General features: G+C 52.3%; 6 protein-coding genes across 6 annotated transcripts; 1 reads left to right on the top strand and 5 right to left on the bottom strand.

Moving 5' to 3' along the window:
* Positions 1-695: 695 nt before the first annotated feature.
* CMQ_1940 (uncharacterized protein) lies at positions 696-1,841 on the bottom strand (the record flags this gene model as incomplete). Its single annotated transcript, XM_014314866.1, has 2 exons — positions 696-1,154; positions 1,380-1,841. The coding sequence occupies 2 exons, from the start codon at positions 1,839-1,841 to the stop codon at positions 696-698; spliced, it is 921 nt and encodes a 306-aa protein (XP_014170341.1).
* Positions 1,842-4,065: 2,224 nt separating this feature from the next.
* Positions 4,066-6,520, bottom strand: CMQ_1920 (uncharacterized protein; the record flags this gene model as incomplete). The annotated part of the gene is made up of 3 exons (XM_014314846.1): positions 4,066-6,128; positions 6,213-6,300; positions 6,377-6,520. The coding sequence occupies 3 exons, from the start codon at positions 6,518-6,520 to the stop codon at positions 4,066-4,068; spliced, it is 2,295 nt and encodes a 764-aa protein (XP_014170321.1).
* Positions 6,521-8,680: 2,160 nt separating this feature from the next.
* CMQ_2049 (60S ribosomal protein l20) lies at positions 8,681-9,795 on the bottom strand (the record flags this gene model as incomplete). The annotated part of the gene is made up of 4 exons (XM_014314975.1): positions 8,681-8,839; positions 8,907-9,083; positions 9,155-9,339; positions 9,792-9,795. The coding sequence occupies 4 exons, from the start codon at positions 9,793-9,795 to the stop codon at positions 8,681-8,683; spliced, it is 525 nt and encodes a 174-aa protein (XP_014170450.1).
* Positions 9,796-10,332: 537 nt separating this feature from the next.
* CMQ_2065 (cop9 signalosome complex subunit 12) lies at positions 10,333-12,021 on the top strand (the record flags this gene model as incomplete). Its single annotated transcript, XM_014314991.1, has 6 exons — positions 10,333-10,632; positions 10,690-10,976; positions 11,045-11,273; positions 11,346-11,407; positions 11,514-11,868; positions 11,938-12,021. The coding sequence occupies 6 exons, from the start codon at positions 10,333-10,335 to the stop codon at positions 12,019-12,021; spliced, it is 1,317 nt and encodes a 438-aa protein (XP_014170466.1).
* A 1,419-nt stretch (positions 12,022-13,440) lies between these two features.
* On the bottom strand, positions 13,441-14,383 carry CMQ_1939 (uncharacterized protein; the record flags this gene model as incomplete). Its single annotated transcript, XM_014314865.1, has 3 exons — positions 13,441-13,676; positions 13,742-14,226; positions 14,298-14,383. The coding sequence occupies 3 exons, from the start codon at positions 14,381-14,383 to the stop codon at positions 13,441-13,443; spliced, it is 807 nt and encodes a 268-aa protein (XP_014170340.1).
* A 1,967-nt stretch (positions 14,384-16,350) lies between these two features.
* On the bottom strand, positions 16,351-17,970 carry CMQ_2039 (glycosyl transferase; the record flags this gene model as incomplete). Its single annotated transcript, XM_014314965.1, has 1 exon — positions 16,351-17,970. One exon carries the CDS (start codon positions 17,968-17,970, stop codon positions 16,351-16,353), a length of 1,620 nt encoding a protein of 539 aa, XP_014170440.1.
* Between the last annotated feature and the right edge of the window lie 365 nt (positions 17,971-18,335).

The raw sequence follows: 18,335 nt of genomic DNA, 5'->3' as shown, positions 1-18,335 counted from the left end.
TACTGCCTGGGTGGCTTTTTGCTTGGGTTTTCTGCTCTATTTTTGCTATTAATTGTCGGTGGTCCACATGGGAAAGCACAGTAACTCGCAGTGCACATCCGTTTTATCGTTTCTGGATGGACGGCATTGCAACATGGCGTTGGGGGGGGGGGTAGGCTTGTAATCTTATAAAGGGCTGGATGGAATTCGAGACCGACTACTTCGTAGTCTTCATTATGTTAAACAACAAGCGTGCATTGGTTATACCGGGCGCAACGTATCAATATGAAGCGCATGCACATATGGGGTACTTTCAGGTATCTCGGGGTGTCCATTAATTCATGTAAGTTCTTATCACCGCATTCCGTAATGCAACAACGCCTCTTATGCGAAGTATCAAATCCTCCGAGACACCTTCACTTGTTGGCCTTCCTCAAACATAGAACTGCTACAGATGGGGGGTGAAAGCGGCGAAAGTGCAATAACAAATAGCACATAACCGAGCAGCCAGGCAGCCGTGTGACTAGCCTAATAACGCTCATAGCCAAAGAGACGCTCGTTTCGAAAACCTTGTATACTAAGTGGGGTATGGAAGAGGAAAACAAAAAGGACAGATGGGTATGCTGCCAGACCAGCTAGCCACAATAAAATGAACAATCCCCAGCCGGAATGACATAGTCTCCTATGGTTGCAAAGCAATAATGGTTGGTAGGCGATCAGAAAGCAGCACCGTTCGAGCCCGAGCGGGAACGCTCGTTGGCAGGGAGACGCAAGTGCGAGTAGGTACGACGCGGCGCCATTGAAGGCGCTGGAGAAGCAGCCTCTTGGAGTGGTGGCGAGTCAAGAGCCGCTTCCACCTCGGCGTAGAAGGTATCGCTGACCACATCCCGAAAAAGAATGGGCACATTGTTCCAGCCGTCCGACCCTGTGGGTCGGTGCCTTCTGGGCGAACCGAAGGCGGTAGAATCTTCCGGGCTGGAATCTTCCGGGATCGAGGCTGCCGTCGGCGCAGCCGTCAGACGGTCGATGTGTTCAGCAACCAGCGAGAGGTTGCCAGTCTCGATGGCATTCTTCAGCCACTGCTCCCAGTCTTCGTCCAGGGGCTGTGAGGTATCGCCAGCGTTATGGGCGGCCACCCGCTCCAGAAGCCGTTCGTTCAGCTGCAGTCCGATGCTCTGGATCTCCATGTCGCTTTCTTCGTCGTCTTCGACGTCTTCGACTTCGGCATCTTCGACTTCTTCGTCTTCTCCCTCGTCCTCGTCGTCCTCATCCGCGCCATCCTCTTCTGCTTCTTCCCCGTCCTCGCTACTGTCTCCGTCCTCATCCTCCTCGTCCATGTGCTCGCTCGGCTCCAAGCGGCTCGAGTTCCTTGTTTGTGGCACAACTGGCTGCTGACCCACCGATATGATATCGTAGCCAGGCGATGAGCCGGTCGCCCGTCTGGACGCTGCTGCCCGCCAGCGACTGCCAGGTTCTCGCCAGTCCGGTAGACCGTCGCCCGCGGTATCACGAATGGTGATGCCCTGCTCCTTCTCGTATCGTTCCTTGGCCCACTTCGTGCCCTCCCAATGTGTCAGGCCGGCTACCTCAGCCGAGGTGAGCTGAAGGGCATCGAAGGCACGGAACAGGCGGCGGTGCCATGGCCAGCGACTGAGTCGAATGCGGTGAACGGGATGGCAATAGTCGAGACCTGGGTATCGGGCTTCCTGTGTGTTGATGTGTCCGTAGAATGCGAGGACCTCTTGCCGGACTTCGATTACAAGATACTGGTTGAGAATGCTAGGAAAGTTTGGTGGATCCGACTGTTTGGGTCGTGGGATCATGCACTCATAGACAAGCTGCTCGACCGGCCGGCGCTTCATCTTGCCAATAGCTGCAGCAGAGCCTGAGCCTGGCAGCGGCTGGTTGAGATGACGTGGGTGTGTGCGGCGTGAAAAAAAAAAAATCAAAAAGAGCTGGCTGCGTGTTGCTGCCTACTTCTGAGGAGTATACTGGGGTGGGGTGGGTGAGGATGAGGGCGGAAAGTGGAATCCAAGATGGCAACCCCAGCCGAGTTCAGAAAAGACTGGTCAGCAACATCCGGAACGACGAGTAGAAGAGCGGTCTCGGCGATGGGAATTGTTTTCCCAGTGGAGGGCGGTGAGAGAACGAAAAGGCTGGTGTGAGTGGAGGTTTGGGCTGAAGCCAGGGCTGTCGAGAGGCAGAACCGGAGATTATATGCGGTCGACGAGAGCATACGAAGCGGAAGACATAAGGCCAGAAAGCGATGACACACGCGTGGTTGCCTGGTGGGATTATGTGTCGAGAAGGAGGGAAATGTTGGAGGTGGGGGAGAGGACGCGAGGAGTGAGCATGAGAGAGTGCGATACAGACAGGAAGACAAGGAAGAAAGAGAGAAGGCGAGGTGGCAGCTGTTGGTATTATGCTAGCCGATCGGTCGGGCTGGAGGAGCACCGATGAGGGACGCGTGAGAGAGCTAGTTACGCCACTCCCCCGGCTTGGTTGTGGAGTCAGAAGGAGTGAAGCGCAACTAAGCAAGGGCTGTGTTTATTGTATTAATGGGTTTTCCCTCTCGTCCTGCTACCACAATGGCTCTCTCTTTTCTGATCGTAGCCAGGCCATTTGCCCACTAAAATCGCCCGCTAAAAGACTGCGGAAGGAAGGGGGGCCGACATGCAGGCCCAGCCGGATACAACACCCAACCTTATACAGGAGGAGGAGGTGGCGGTGGGGAGCAGGAAGCAATGCGCGAGAGGCTTACCGGCCGGTATCTGCCGTGGATGGAGGGCAAGAAGAGGAGATTATGATTGTTTCCATGGGAGTTGACCAGGAAAAAGCGGTCGATTACTGCGTACTCCGTACTAAGTCCGTGTATTATTACTATGAGTGCACAGAGTCTGAGTGCAGGCACGGACCTTGTGATGTCGCAGCGGGGAAGGGGCGAGGCATTTGTCGATGGTCGCTCCTTCCTGACTTTTTGTTGGCCGGTCCGCTTACATGGCCGCAGGAGAGGGAGGGGTGGTGGGATGTGGGATTTATTTGGCACTGGCTCTCGTCGTTTGCGTCCGCTCATACCTGTGCGGTTACATATGTATGTGCTTACGTATGTGCTCCGTAGTTATCGATTATCTCATCCGCTGTTGCTGCCTTTGTTGGCTGTGTCTTGGCTTCTATCTGCGCGATGCACGGCCCTCACTGTATTGATTATACCGTACGGAGTAGGATTCACCAAGATGAACGGGAATTTGTGGCACTTCTACCACATCTGCCTGTTTTCCTTTCTGGCTCTCCGCCCGATGGGGTTTTCGCGTGTTTTGACCCGACAAAAAAAGCAGGCAGGTCACGCAATTGTGTCCCGAGCCCTTGTCGAATGGTGCCTTGGGTCAGAGAGCCCGGATGGCTGGACCGTTTTGCGGCCAGCCCCAGCCTGTCCCATCTCTGCTCTCTGGCCACTGACTGGTCCGCCACGCCATGCAGCCAAAAGAGCCAAGGAAAGTTAGGGGATGGAGCAGCCGACCAGAACGGCGGCCTGGGTCGGTCGTGTCTATCCTGCCTCCGTCATTCGTTCCTGTGCTACTCCTCCTTTTTAGTCCCTGTGCAGACACGCGATATGCCCGCCAATAAGTCCGTCCTTCGTCCTTCCGCAACTCCATCGACTGTTCGGAGGACCGGCCTAGCATGATTGTACGAATATATCTTGGCCTGGCCCGACTTGGCCGGCCTCTGTCCACCATCATCCGCGAGCCAATCCTTCCGCTCGGCGTTGTCTCCCGCGTAATCACACGTCAGTCGGACGTCGTGTTCTTTTCGTGCCCTTGTCTAGTAAGTTACGAGTAGACAGAACGATCACATGGATTGAAAATTCTCATGGTGTGCGCGGAAAGCGAGGTGGATCGAGAGAAGAAGCCACTTTTCATTCTTAGAGCATACAAAGGAGGAACTCGACGAAAAAAAAGCCTGGAGTCACAACATAAGCCTGTAGAAAAACCACAGCCAGACAACCCGGGTCCAAACCCGTGACCTTGTTTACTCGCGAAATAAGTACCGCCCTGAAGTCAAAACAATATACCGTGTCTCATTCAGTCGTCAAGGCCCATACCGCCGATTACCAGAGCCCTTCAAGCTGCTGGACCCTAGTCCGGCACTGATAATGGGGGGGTTGACCGTCTTGTTGCTACCACTGCTGACGTGGCTATGTGAACTGAGGCTATTCAAGCTGGTCTTGCTGTTGGGGAGCTTGGTCTTGGTGCTGGGGACCTCTCTCTTTCGCCGATCTTTTTCGTGATCCCAGCCTCGCTCCCGGGAATCATCGGCGGTGCTGCACCGACTGTGCCGCTCTCTTTCCATGTCACCGTGGCTGCTTGGCCGTTTATGATCCTGACGCGATCGATACTGGTTTCGGTCTCGCTCACAGCTCCGGTCCCAGTTCTGGTCTCTGTGACGATGCTCTCGGTCTCTGTCTCGGTCGCTGCGGTCACTGTCCAGAAGCCGGTCACGGTAGCCCTTCGGTCTCCTATATCCCCTGTCATCATCCTTATCTCGGTCTTCACCGCGATCCCTGTCTCTGCTGCGACTCGATATTTCTTTCTCTTTATCCCTGTCCCGATCCCTGTCTCTGATCCTGTCCCTGTCCCTATCTCTGTCTCGACCTCGGTCACGCTCTCGTTCACGCTCACGGCTGCGGTCCGGACCACGATCATAATCGTGACGGCCTTTGTAATCTCTGTCCTCAACTCGGTCTCGGTCTCGGTCTCGGTCTCGGTCTCGGTCTCGGTCTCGGTCTCGGTCTCGGTCTCGGTCTCGGTCTCGGTCTCGACCGTGGTCACGTTCGCGCTCCACCTCCCTTCTCCGCCGTTCATGGACTCGTACACCTGTATCATCATCAGAATCTAACGATGGGCTGCGACCTAAGCGGAAGCTATGCGGATTATCTTTGGTGTATTGTGGTTCTGGAGGGCCGACCCCAAAAGCATTTGGACGCGATGTGCTCCGCGGGCGTTCCAAATTGCCCCTCCCGCCACTTCCCAGAACATTACTGGGGGGTATGGGCGCAACCTTCTCGTGGACGCCTCTATGAGCGCTCTGGCCCTTCCGCTGCGGTAGCTCATCTATGTGATGTGGAGAGCGATGCGGCGAGCGACGAGATAGTCTCGGCGCCCGATCGTCTCCTCGTTGCCGATCCGTACTACTTGACGAGCTCCCTCTCGTTCTTGGCACCGGCGTGACTGGATACACTTCAGGAACATCGGGAGGAGAATGGTGAGGACGGTGGCCGGTGGCCATCGGGGGTTCATCCAAGTGACGGCCATGAGGAGATTGCATCTTCTTGCTTCGCTCACGGGGTCTTTCTTCTTCTGTAGAATCGCTCGACGACGATTTTCGGAGATGACTATTTCGATACATAGGTGTTTTTCGATTGCCAGTCTCAAGATTGCTGGCAGCGTGGGGAGGATAGTGCATCTTGACCTTCGGCTCGTGCATGTCTGGAGGTGCATAGTCGGAGAAGCTTCTGCGGCGGACATCTGCATGGTGCTCATCGGCTGGCTGGTGTCGGAACCTGTAAGCCATTGATGCAGCACCCACAGTGGCTGCGAATCCGGCGGCTGCAGCTGGCACGTAGCGAGCAAAGGCAGGCCGAGGGCCGTCGTTCGGCTCAACTCTAGTGCGACTCAGCGGAGGGCTCGGATGCCGCGGCGTATGAGGTGGTGATGTTGACGAAGAAGCAGCACTGGCGCGGGTTGCAAAAGGGCGAGTGTAGTTGTATGCTCCTTCCTTGAAGTGCACATCGGGAGAGGTTGGTTCCTCCATTTTCGGGGACTCAGCCTCACGGCGCAGTTTGTTGGCGCACCGGTTGTGCCACGCTTCGATTTGTGCATCTGGTTCAGACGGCAGAGCTTCTGCCGGCAAGTCTGGCGGAAACTCCTCGCCAGTATCCGGGTTCTTAAGCTTCCAGTTCTTGACAGCATACTGCAACAAGGGCACATGGACGCCTGGACACAGGAGCGTCTCAACCGATTGCCAACGCTGAAATCCTTTGGTAGTCAGGGTCGGGATTGTGGGAGCGGCGAAATCGTTGTCAATGGGTTGGCTGAGATTATGCTGGCAACCGGTCACCTGCCATATGAAAGAGATTGACTCGTGGCCGCTTTCTAGAAAAAGAGCTGCATGACTTGTTAGCATAGCTGTGTGAAACTGAGCCGTGCTTCGCTTGTTCCGAACGTCTGGCAGCTCACCGTCATAGTCGACTCCTGCAGTCGAGTAAAAGGCAGCAAGCTTCTTCGGGTTCAGCGCCTTCTCTTCCCTATCGCCGATATTGTCGATCTGCGCAATTGTCAATCTCAGCCCATGTCTGGACTCATCGACGGTGGCCAGCGTTTAAGTGGGCATGGATGCTTACAACGTATTGAGCCAGCGACCGCAGAAGAGCACTGAATATGGGTGTCGGGGCTTTGTCATCTTGATAGAGGTAGCCATAATATGATTTTTCGTCAACGGCTGGCTTAGGCGGCGATGGCCTAGGCGGCGATGTTGAATTGGCCATGATGAAGCGACGATGATGGTGTTCTTTGCACGAAACGAAGATTGAATTGAACAAAGGGCGCTCGCGATGATATTATATGGAGGAGCAAGGCAAACGCGGGACAACAGCCACCAGACGACTGGTCAAAGGCGGGAAGGCACGTCACTTCATAGGCAGCAGCTAAGGCAGGAAAGAGGACCGGCTAACTTTGCGACATGAAAAAAATTGATGCATGCGGAAGGCGCAGAGAAGGCTGATGCTGAGTTTGGCTTCTGCCCCGAAGTAGTACCGGTGGTGGGTGAAACCAGATCACGAAATATGCACAAAATGCCCGCAGAATTTACGTCAAAAGAGGGGGGAGACAGCAGATAGCCAGAGACAAGCAGACTGAAAATCCGAGGGGGGAACAGGAATGCGACGGAAGGTGTGAGACGGAATGAAGCGGCCTCTGGCAGTTGGCGACAGAATCACGGGATCATGAAGGACCTTCCATTCTGGTCTTGCAGGTGGGGGTTTGGCGGGGAACTTGTGGCTCTGCTGCCATACGGGAGTACTATATGTATCTTACCAAATGGGTCACCGTCTGTAACATCGAGGACAGCCCATCGTGATCCACGCCACGAGCAGACGCCAGTGGCCGCCAGTCATACGGGCCGCTTAGCTGTTGGGCACGTGCCTTGACTGGGTCCAGCTGATAGCGGAGAAGCCCATACCTTGTGCTGTTTTATAGCGCTAACCGTCAGCTATGTTGGCCCACAGCCAAGGCTAACTATCGGGAGATGGCCTCAGTAAGCTGCCTTCAGCCCATGTCGACAGCCGAAGACATGCCCGTCCAACTCCGCAGTGCCTCAGGGCTGACGGGACTGCAGGTCGCCAGGGACTATGTTGCTTACTTCCTCGCTCAAAAGCGCAAGCGGCCTCCTTAGTGACAGTCCAAAGTTCCTTGCCTCTGCAGACTGACTTTCCAGCCGGTTGATCCCTCAACACAAAGAGTCTTATAGTTCCGCAGGGAACTTCTTACCATCTATAGCTAAAGACCGGCCGTAGAGTAGGCAGTGTATCCTACCACGATTAGAAAAGAGACCATGAAGAAGACGCCAAGTTGCGAGCTACATACTGTCGTGCCAGGGAGACGAGCAGAGTTGATGACACAAAGAAAGTGTATACGAATAATGCAGGAGAAAACTACATGACGCAGTCCTCACCTCCCAAGGTGCCTCCAACAGGGCTTCGCACAATGCAAGTAGGCTCACGCAGCACCCCAAGTGGATTCGAAATCTCAGCAATATATACAATACAAGGTTGGTGTGGCGGACGTTATTGAAACGACAAAAGCTTCGACGAGAATTTTTCAGAGACAGCGGCATCATCATCGTGGGCACATCTAAACCCAATGAAAAGATAGAAGCAGGAAGCCATCGCATTCCTTTCCTGTTACTTTACCTGGGTTATGTAGGTCTAACTCAACCATAGCTATGTATTGCTCGAAGCTGGCTTTACAGACACACGTTCACCCCTCCCATTCCTCAACGCCATGCAAATGCCATCTCTTCGATCGAACACTGCTCGTCTACTGTCCCTCCAACTCTGGTCTATGGCTATGGCCGTATGGTCCGTCATCCGTAAATGATATAGTCGGCATAAGCACCCTAGCCCAGCTCTTTGTATTGTTAACTCATGCTGCATTTTTGATGAAAGAACTAGAAAGTAAAAGGACCGAAGACAAGCATTCGGCCAGTTGGTGAGCAGTACGGAGTACAATTTGGACGAAATAAATTGGCGGGGGGGGGGGGGGGGTTCGTTTTTGAACGATAGATGCGGCCATACAGAGACCATACAGCTCATTTCAATTGGAGACAAATTTCCTATCTCGTACCTATAGCTGAACAGTCATAGTCGCACCTATCGCATGTCATTGTTACATCCTCTCTCTGGTCGTAAATAAAAGCTATTGCAATGTAGCCGGTGCTCTTACACAAACTCGGCTCCATTTGTTGTTTGGAAATTTTTTGCTTTTTTATTTCACTACCCTTCATGTCGAAGGGTCTGCTAAATCCGTTTCCCGTGGCCGTTAAGTAAACACCAGAAGAACAGCCTCCAACAAGACACCCCGCAACCCGGATTTTGTTTTCTTTCTCTTTATCATGCCGATCGCTCAGTCCACCTGCTAGTATAACCCACTTAAGCAAAAGTCGACGGGCGCTTGGCGCTGAAGATCTTCTTGGTCGAGATCTTGGGCACGCGGTGAGGCAGGGGGAAGGTAAGGCTCTTGGTCACGAGCTGCTTGATGTACGGGCGCTTGATATCCTCGTTCTTCTCGATCTCGACGACGCGGAGGATCTGCAATATATTGTTAGCAACACAGCACCAAGCAACGCGGAGCCTCAAGTGGCGGAGGAAAGCATACGTGAATCGACCGGAAGCGGGCACGGTGGCGAGCAGCCATGTCCTGGTACAGAGACTCGACGGCAGCGGTTCTCGACAGCTCACGGTACTCCTTGTACATGTTGTGGGTGCCTGACCGAGAGTCGTACCGGATCCAGATACCGAAGTTCTTGACCTTCAGGGGGTGCTTCTCAGAGATCTGCCAGAGACGCACGGTTAGAGCGTAATTCAAATGGTACACGCAGTCTGAAAGATCCGATGGAGACATACGGCGTTGACGGCAACGATCTCACCGGTGGCCTTCTTGACCTTCCGGAGACCGCGCAGGAAGTACCAGTACCGGGACTTGGCAACAACCTCGTTAGGGGCGAAGATGCGCATGCGGTACAGGCTGGGAGTCGGGTTGGACTCGGTCGGCAGATGCCGGCCGATGACCTGGTATTCCTGAAGACGGCCTGGAAAGAGAAAACTGTTAGCCATGCTTGCAGAATGATGATGCGTCACTGGGCCTCGTCCGCTCTCCATCAAGTCGCGACCAAAGCTGGAGAGTTCGATAAAAGGGCCAGAAAGAGGTGCACGTTTTAGAGAAATCCTTTCCCAGTCTCGGCAGCCATGTCGATCCAAAAATGATGGTGCCTTGCCCCGATTATAGCAGAGGAAAGAGGCACTGGGTGAATGATCCGACCGATCCTGTTCCCCGGGGAACAAATTGAAGGTGCTTTTCCGTGCGTGGCGTGGTCGTTGAAGGTGACATTGTCGACAGTCTCTCAGGGTGTGGTGATCTCTGAACGGCCTCCTGTTTCAATACGTCGGTCTCTTTCCGCGCCCCTCCTGCGAACTGGCTCTGGTCGTAATTCCTCCGCGTCGTTGAATGAATGACTGGCAAGCATGCATATAAAAAACTTACCCATCTTTCTTGAGTTAGAAAACTATTGCAATGCTGCGTTACTGGTAGAGGATGCTCACCTTGAATTTTATTTTTCGTTGATGTTGGTCGTCAAAATGATTGAGTCTAGTCGGAATTTTCAAATTTCTGTAAAGCAGACACAATATCGATTTGGTGGTTGCTTTTTTCGGGGCTTGGAAGCCCACGAAAATTGTGCGTCGGAAACGAGTTGATCCGCTCCGGCAAAGAAAGTCTGCCTCGATTTAGCGCGCAGCGTGGGTGGGTCACATATTTTATAGCCAACCAATGATAACCATCCCCTAATTTGAAGTGGGCTTTGGGCTTGAAAGGGAAGAAACAAAGTAGTTGAACGTTGTGAGAGGGAAGGAGCTACTCTGCTGAGAAGATGCGTTTAGGCGAAGCATAAAGGGCGACAAATCAAACGGTTCGCGACGAAGATCAAGAAGGGTGTATTAACGAAGACTTGTAGCAGTTACCTGGCTTGGCATCGTAGCTTTCAAGAGTTTTCTCAACGCCCTGTCTCTCAGCACCCATCGCCACTATGGATCGCCTGTTCCGGGATTTCGGAAAGGCAGTGGATGTCGGTGATGGGAGAGCTTTGGCTACATCGCTGCTTCCAGTATCTCCTTCTGGCGACCCGACTCGACTCCGTAACATATGGAATGGAGCCAATCAGCACGATGCAAAGTCAAGCATCAAGCGCAAAATTCAGAACAGTACAGACGCGCTTAACAACACTGAAGTACAAGGCTGGACTGAAGTATACTATGCTTACTGGAAGGCTGTTGGAGAGATCCTTCTCATACAAGAAAAACAAGAGGGTACCGGGGCAAAAGGACAGGTGAGCGGCCATACCTAACCATATTGGTCATACCAATTCCTCTGACGGCTCCTGTAGGCTACATGGATGAGTGTGTATGAGGCTTGGAAAGACGTGACCTTGGCTCTTCACAGAGGTTATACGAACTACGGATTCGAAGCCTGGAGCATACCCACACTCTATGTCGTGGGGAAATATCTGCGTGTATTTGCCGTCAAGGCTGACGACGAGCGAAATGTCACTGCAAGCTTTGACGGCAACGCCACCTTTCAGGACGACTTTGATGCCGAGAACGAAAAGCATCAGCAGCTGGAAGATTGTGCTCGCCAACTCAACCGACTCTTTCAACTGTGCCTGAGCGATCGGTATGAGATGCGCAATACCCCCTATGCTCTTACTTCAACTCGTTTCTTACTTACAATCAATCGCTTAGAACACAAGATATTGCAAACTCAAGAAAATGGGGCATTTACGGCGTGATAAATTTGCTGTTCAAAACGTATTTCAAGCTCAACTCAGCAGGCTTATCGAGAAACATCCTCAAGGCCCTAAGTGCCTATCAGGGAGACATGCCTAGCCTCGATAACTTTCCCAAGTCCCAGCGCGTTACTTTCAAGTATTACGAGGGGGTTTTATACTTTCTCGAAGAGAACTACGTGGAGGTTCGCTCTCATCACCAACATCCTTACGCTTCAATTATGTTGTATTGGAGGTACTGACTGCTGAATCATTAGGCAGAGAAGCATCTCACTGAGGCTTGGCTTTCATGTCATAACCAAGCACTGAAGAACAAAGAGTATGTTGTTACTCATTAGTAGAGCCAACCCAAAGGCTAATCCTTCTAGACTGATCCTCACTTACCTTATTCCATGCCACCTCATTACCACACACACCCTTCCCAGCGAAAAGCTGCTGGAGCCATACCCTCGCCTGCAGAAGCTGTTTCTTCCACTTTCGCAGTGCATAAAGAAAGGCGATCTGCATGCATTCGACGTCGCATTACAGAGGAACGAAGACGAGTTTGTCAGACAGCGCATCTATCTCACGCTGGAACGTGGACGAGATATCGCTCTCCGCAACCTCTTGAGGAAGGTCTTCCTTGCTGGCGGGTTTGAGGAGCCAACAGCACCTGGTGTAGCACCAGTCCGTCGGACGCGCGTGCCTGTAGCAAACTTCTCTGCTGCCATCAAGCTGGGTAGCCAGGAGAGTCTAGATGTGGATGAGGTGGAGTGCCTGATAGCAAACATGATTTACAAGGTGAGTTGAGCGATGCCTGTCGTTACTGTTTGGACCAGACGCTAACCGAAGGACTTACTTCGTTTTAAGAATCTCATGAAGGGATACATCCATCGTGAGAGGGGCATTGTAGTGTTGAGCAAGGCGGCGGCTTTCCCAGGTACCGGCGTGTAATGACAATGCAAAGCGAGATAACGAGCTTGTTTTAGTACGGGATTCCTTTATTTAGATATGGATTTGATGCAGAGTAGCGATTTCCCCCTTGCTTTCGAGACTAAATGAACGGTGTACTTTGTTTCACCACAACAGCACGGAGTACTCCGTATCCTAAAAACACAGGATTGAGCTACTCTGAGGCGTACATTATTATCTGCTATATGACGGCTTGTTAGCAGTCAAGGTGCATCTGCACATAGTTTCTTTTGGGGTAGTCACGCCAATTTGAACAAATGAAGTTGTGAGCCCAAGATGAAACCTACTTCTGATGCGTAAGAAGCGAGTGCGGAATAATCGTTTGCCAAACGACATACATCTTGTACGACTCATGTGCGCAAGCTACAAATTGAGCGAATACGACTGAACTTTCGGTCATCGTAGTAAACAGAAGCAACCCGTATTTGAAAACAGGTGTCAACGACCAGGACTTTGTAAATCGACATCCAACTAGGGCATTTGGTTGTTTTCTGGCCATTTTTTTATAGAAAAAGCGCAAAGCCAGCATATGCCCGTTGCATTACAACCTAGGGGCGATAACCGGTATTCCCAAAAATATTATACCCATAGCAAAACCAATGCCTTCGCGCAAAATACATATAACAATACAGAAATTCAATTAGAAGATCAGGCTGGCCAGACGTCCATCGGCACCCACCCCAGCAGAGTTGTCAGAAAGGAGAAAACCAAATGTGGGATATTGCTCATCACCCCCCTCTAACACAGGTCCTAAAGAGCCACATTGTAGGCAGTGTAGGTGCCACAGGCAAAGCTTTGTTCGTTTTACAAACTATGGGCAAGTCGAGTATAAGTCATCGACCCAGGTGAGTACTGCTTCTCGGGAATCGCGAAGAGAATAATCCAAAAATGTACTGCCGTCAAGAAGAAAGGAAAGAGAAAAGGAAATCCTAGAATGGGCAGTGGAAATTCGGTCATTCAAAGGTCTGAGATGGTGGCCAATCTCGGTGGCGATGAGTGTCTCGTCCGCAAAAAGCCCAGGGATCCCTAAACATTATCAAATCTTATTGCTTGCGTCAGTCGTAACCTGGCAAGGGCGGTATATAAAAGCAGAGCAACGCCATCATAAGTCCAATAAGCGCCAATAAAAACATCTCAGGAAGGTGTCGAAGCAAAGTGTGACCCCAAAAAGAATAAATCGAGAGACGCGATGGATAGAAATGTTCCTTGAAATTCGGAATACACTTGGGGTGTTTTTTTTGTTTGTGGTTGCTTGCTCTGTTAAATAACAGCAAGGAGAAGGTAAATCAACGCATGAAGAGCAACGACAGTGATGGCTCAAGAATTGCGATTGCTGCGGGGAGTGCTTCTAAAGGAGCTTCATCAGCACAGGTATACGATGGGATAAAGCTTGCATCCTACTTACTGGACCGACGAGATGTCGTCGACATGGTTGCAGAGGGCCACGAAAAGGTCGAAGAATAGCTGCGACCCGCCATTAAACATCTCCAACTGCATGGTGCCGCTGCGTTTGAAGGTGCTGCGGCTCCGGATGATGAGAGCCAGGTAATGAGCACGCAGCTTGGAATCAGTGTCAGGCGTGTGCGCATATGCGTATCGTGCAGATGACAGTATGGTGCTGCACTGGATTCCGGCTTCTGCAACCGAGCGAGGTTAGCACATGTTGACGTACGGAGAGTGCGGCAAAGAGCGGCAAGCTTACGAAGTCCTTGCTTTCGGAGCGCAATCCGTTTCAGCTCGTCCAGGCCATACTTGTCAGCTGTGCAGTATATCACCGTGTCCTTGAGCAGATCGCCGTCGACAACGTGGTGGTAGATGGTTGCTTCTGAAGAGACAGCACCACCATCGCCATTCTCCATATCCGTTCCGCTGGCCTCTCCGCGCTCTAGCTCCCACGAGTTGTGTCGTTTGTTGTGAATCAGTCGCGGATAGTAGTCGCCTTTGTAGAGGTACTCGAGAACGGACGAGAAGATCTCGGGCTCGTCTTCGGACAGTGCTATCCGCCTCGAGCCGGGGCTGCCAGGGTTTTTAGGGCTGCTCAGTATGCCAGCCTGGTGCTTTTCGTAGTACATCTGCCCGTGAAGGACCTGTCGGAAGTACGGAGAGGCACAGAGAATGTCTTCGTGGGCGGCAAAGATGCGCTGGTCGCGGCCGACGACGAGGGTGACAATGGCAGATGTGAGGTTTCTGAGGAATGAGCAGTGTTAGAAGATGGATGAGATTGTGATAAAAAGGTTGCAACAAAGAAATGGCAAGACTTGCGAAGCTGGAGATGGTGTGTTTTCGGCAAAGGCGGCAAGGGCAGAGGCCGAAGAGGCGTTTGGCGGATGGCGGCGAGACTCATGGCGGCGATGCTTTGAGATTCCAGCTTCTTTGTTAAATGAGCCACCAGGCTTGCTGGGCTTCTGGCCCTTGGAGAAGCTCTTGTTTTGCGACCGGGAAAACATAGCAGATGGAATAAGAAGGGTGAAAGTAAAAGTAGAATGAGAACAGAGAAGAGAGCTCTGATAAAACATGCGGCAAGGTAAAAGCAGGCGATCGTAATATGGCAGCCGTAATCCGATATTGGGCAGTAATGGGGTGCCGTTCCTTTTTCGACTTTACGTCTTATTTCATGGGTGTGTGCTGGTTTTTGTCGCTGCCGTTGTTAATTGAGCCTACCCGAGGCAAGTTTGTTGAAAAAGAGAGATATTCTCGTCCGGAATATATTAGGAATAGGAAGCGAGAAATATTTATACGGAGGATTGAGCGAGGACGACGGCCAGAAAAATGTATTACGGTGCGAACAGATTAGAACAGCGATGCAAGCCATCCATTCCCCTGAAGTGTGCCACCCAAGGCGCCATGCCGTGCCTGCCTAGTATTGGAGGAGGGGGGGTATGGCTTTGAACCGGGAAAAGAACCGGACATGGGGGAGAGTAGGAGGAAGAAGTGCTGAAATGAAGAGAGAGAGAATAAACCGGAAAGCTGGAGATGTTGGGCCGTCCAAGCGTGTCTCGACGTGTGGCACGTTCGTGTGGACTACGCCAAAAGCACACGCAGTCACATGATGCACTTGCCAGGTTGGGCAATAGTTTAATGGAATTTAGAGTGGTTTGGTTCCAAAAAAAACCTAGGTCGGTGGGGATGCAGCTGCGAAATCCAGCGGGGCTGCTGCAAGGTTGCATGGACTATGGATTCGCAGGCGAGCACACAATCGCTCTTCCACACCTGCACACAGCCTCTGCGGCATCGTTGTCACTCCACAGTGCTGCCTGGCGGTCATGAGTACGGCTGAGGCGTGAGGATGCCGTGAATGCAAGGGGAAACTGTGATGGGGTGTGTCTCCTCTAGGATCAAGTACCGGGAACGTGCATCTGTCTCCAGACCATGTTAGTTCTCTTGGCATCATCCTGTTTCTTTGCTTCCTTCCGTCCCAGACCCCTCTTCTGCTGATGTGGCCGGCCATACTACGTAGTGTGAGGAGTTTATCGTGGCCCTACTGCACAATTTCAAGTAGCTCCGGGACATGAGTAGGGAACATGACCTGGGAAAACGATACATCTAGTGCATCAGGCAGCAGATGCTCAAGATTGCCCAATTAAAAGCAGCCAAGTTCCTCCGTGACGTGAGGCAGCCCAGCAGCTACGATTACAAACGGACCCGCAAGGGATCCGTCCTATCACTCCCATTTTGTTTCGTATATTGCAAAGCATCACTTTTCTTTGGCGTCATGGATGTGAGATAAGGAACAGGCAGACGGCACCCATGCATCCTATTTAATAAAAAATGGGCCGGTTGACCAACCATGCAAGCTTCCATCCGATCCCCCTGGACCTAATGCGGCCGACTCGAACGTTCTTTTGTGACGGACAGTTCGTTTTGTCCTTCGTTCGGCATCCCACCAATCGCTGCTCGTGACATGGAACCCACACTCCTATTTGCAAAGAGCCGTGGCACTGCAAACCAGGCACCAGACCAGATCTCTCGGCCCAACCGTCATTATTACCTCACCAGAGATGTCCGTCTCACTCAGCCCCCTCCGACTTGGCTCTTACCGGATACCATGTACGATGTACTGTGACCATGTCAGTCAGGGGAAATACTCCATATCCACCGAGAATATTCCGAACTTATACATAGTAAGATACCGAGAAGCCGGAACACATGCAGACCCCCTTGTCTGCTATTTTTCCGATCCTGTCTGATGACGAAAAGCCAGAAAGAACACTTGTATGGCGGTCATATTTCCTCGTATATAGTACATGATTTCCCAATCCTATCCAAGACGCCCAAAGCCACCGTTGTATGAGAAAGACAAGTGATCTGTAATCATGATGTAAACGCCAGGTCCACCATTTGCGCCAGATCGATCGACCGTTGCAATATCGCCACCTCCTCTGTAGTCAGGTCGTGTATCGGGGCACCTCGCATGCAGCTCATGTCCATTTTCTGGGCACCCTTTTCCCAATCTCCATCCAGCATCCACTGGCGCGGAACCTCGTACTCGACATCGTTCAAATGCGCCTTGTTCTTTCTCAGGCTGCCGTTGTACCACAGCAGTCGTTTCGACTTGTCCATATGTGCAATCACAAAGCTGCACACCTTCGTGGGCTTGGGATTTTCGACCGTCTTGCTGTCGGTCCCGTTTGTTCCTCCACTTTCATCTTCCTTGATGGGATCGGTGGTCGCCCAGCCTACCATCGCCCCGTAGTGCTCCTCCATGGTGTATGACGAGCCCGCCAGCTCGAGCCCCATCCACCATGACTCCTTGTCGCCGTAAAGAATCTTGTACGTCACCTCCTGCCGCACTGCGTATGTGTTCTGCCAACATGTGTGCAGCAGCCCGACCAACACATCTACGCGGCCCTTGTCCAACACCACCACGCCTGAGTCCCCTTCCTCTGCGTATTGCTCGCTCCACACGAGAGACTTGCTCAGCTCGGCGCTCGGCCGTCGGATCTGGTCGTGCCACCACTCGTGGCGTGCCGGAAAGGCGTTCTTCCATAACAGCCGATCATGGAACAATAGCGCACCGGTTCTGTTGAAATCTTCCTGTGCAAGCAATGACTCTGGTGGTTGGACGAAGACAGCGTCGGCATCGAGAAGGATCACTTTTTCGAACCGCGTCGCCAGCGCCGCAAATGACTTGAAAGCCCAGCCGCCACCGGAAGAGCGGTCCAAGAAGCGGAAAAATGGAGCATGAAGCGACTCTCGCTTCAGCGGTTTCTCTTCGCCTTCTTTCGTCGGCTCGCCCCCCTCGGCCTTGTATATCTTGGTGATGTCGTCGTTATCTTGCTGAAATACGGTCGAGACATCGAGAAATTCGATCGGTAGACTGTCGTTCACCACGCCGGCGAGCAAGTTGCGGTTGGCCTTCGAGAGGTCAGCGTCGCCAGCGTAGGCTATCTGGATGGGCAGGGTGGACTTCAAGACAGTCCGCAACGAGCCGATCAAGTGCGCAGCAAAGAGGGCATTTTTGTCGCCAGCCGGGATGACAATCCCAGCGGAGCTGTCACTGAAAGAGGCTCTAATATCAGACACGGGCGTTCTCCGGCCAATCGTTCTGCCTTTCCAAGGCGACTTGTAGTTTGCTAGGAAAGGGAAGAGGCTCAAGGCAACCTCCTCAGAAGCCTCCTCGAGGACTGCCCGTGTCGGCGCAGTCTTGGGCATGTTGTCGGCCATGACGAGCCAATCACGCAGGACTCGGCTGCGCCGACCAAGCTCACCGAAACCATCCTTGAAAGGGGATCTGATGGGATAGTCGATGAAGTATTCTAACGTTTCCCGAAACGCCGGTAGCTCCTGGGCCGTTTGTGTGGTAATTGGGCGGGCAACGCATTGACGAAGAGTAATGTGGTCGGAGGAATAGAATGCCAAGACGGTACACAATATAACCGCTGCCGAAAACGCCAAGCCAAGGACGCGCCGGGGCGAGTCGGCCGGGGTCATGACAGAGGGTAAACTCAACAGGAAACGGGAAAGAAAATTGTATGGGAGTGAGACAGGTCGAAATAGGTAGGAAACATGTGGAGGATCTAGTCTTGAGGCAAGGTCGAAAAAGACAACACGGGGCTTAATCTAGGTAAGTAATACAGAGAATAGTTTGTCTGCGTAGAAACACGACTTAAAAATGCGCCAAACTATACAACGCGCCAGCTGGGTAGAACTGGAGAAGAAGGAGGAAAAAAGGGTGGGCAAGTCTCAGGGCAGTTTTAGTCCGCAACTAAGCTTTTCTTTTGCTTGCAACCTCTGCGCCATTGTTTTCCTGTTTCGACACGGGAGAGGCAAAGCAGTGTGACCCGGGAGGTGGCAGT

Source organism: Grosmannia clavigera (assembly GCF_000143105.1).
Source record: "Grosmannia clavigera kw1407 unplaced genomic scaffold GCSC_168, whole genome shotgun sequence".
NCBI lineage: Eukaryota > Fungi > Ascomycota > Sordariomycetes > Ophiostomatales > Ophiostomataceae > Leptographium > Leptographium clavigerum.
Note: the sequence above shows the minus strand (reverse complement) of the source record. Positions and strands in the feature narration are given on the sequence as shown.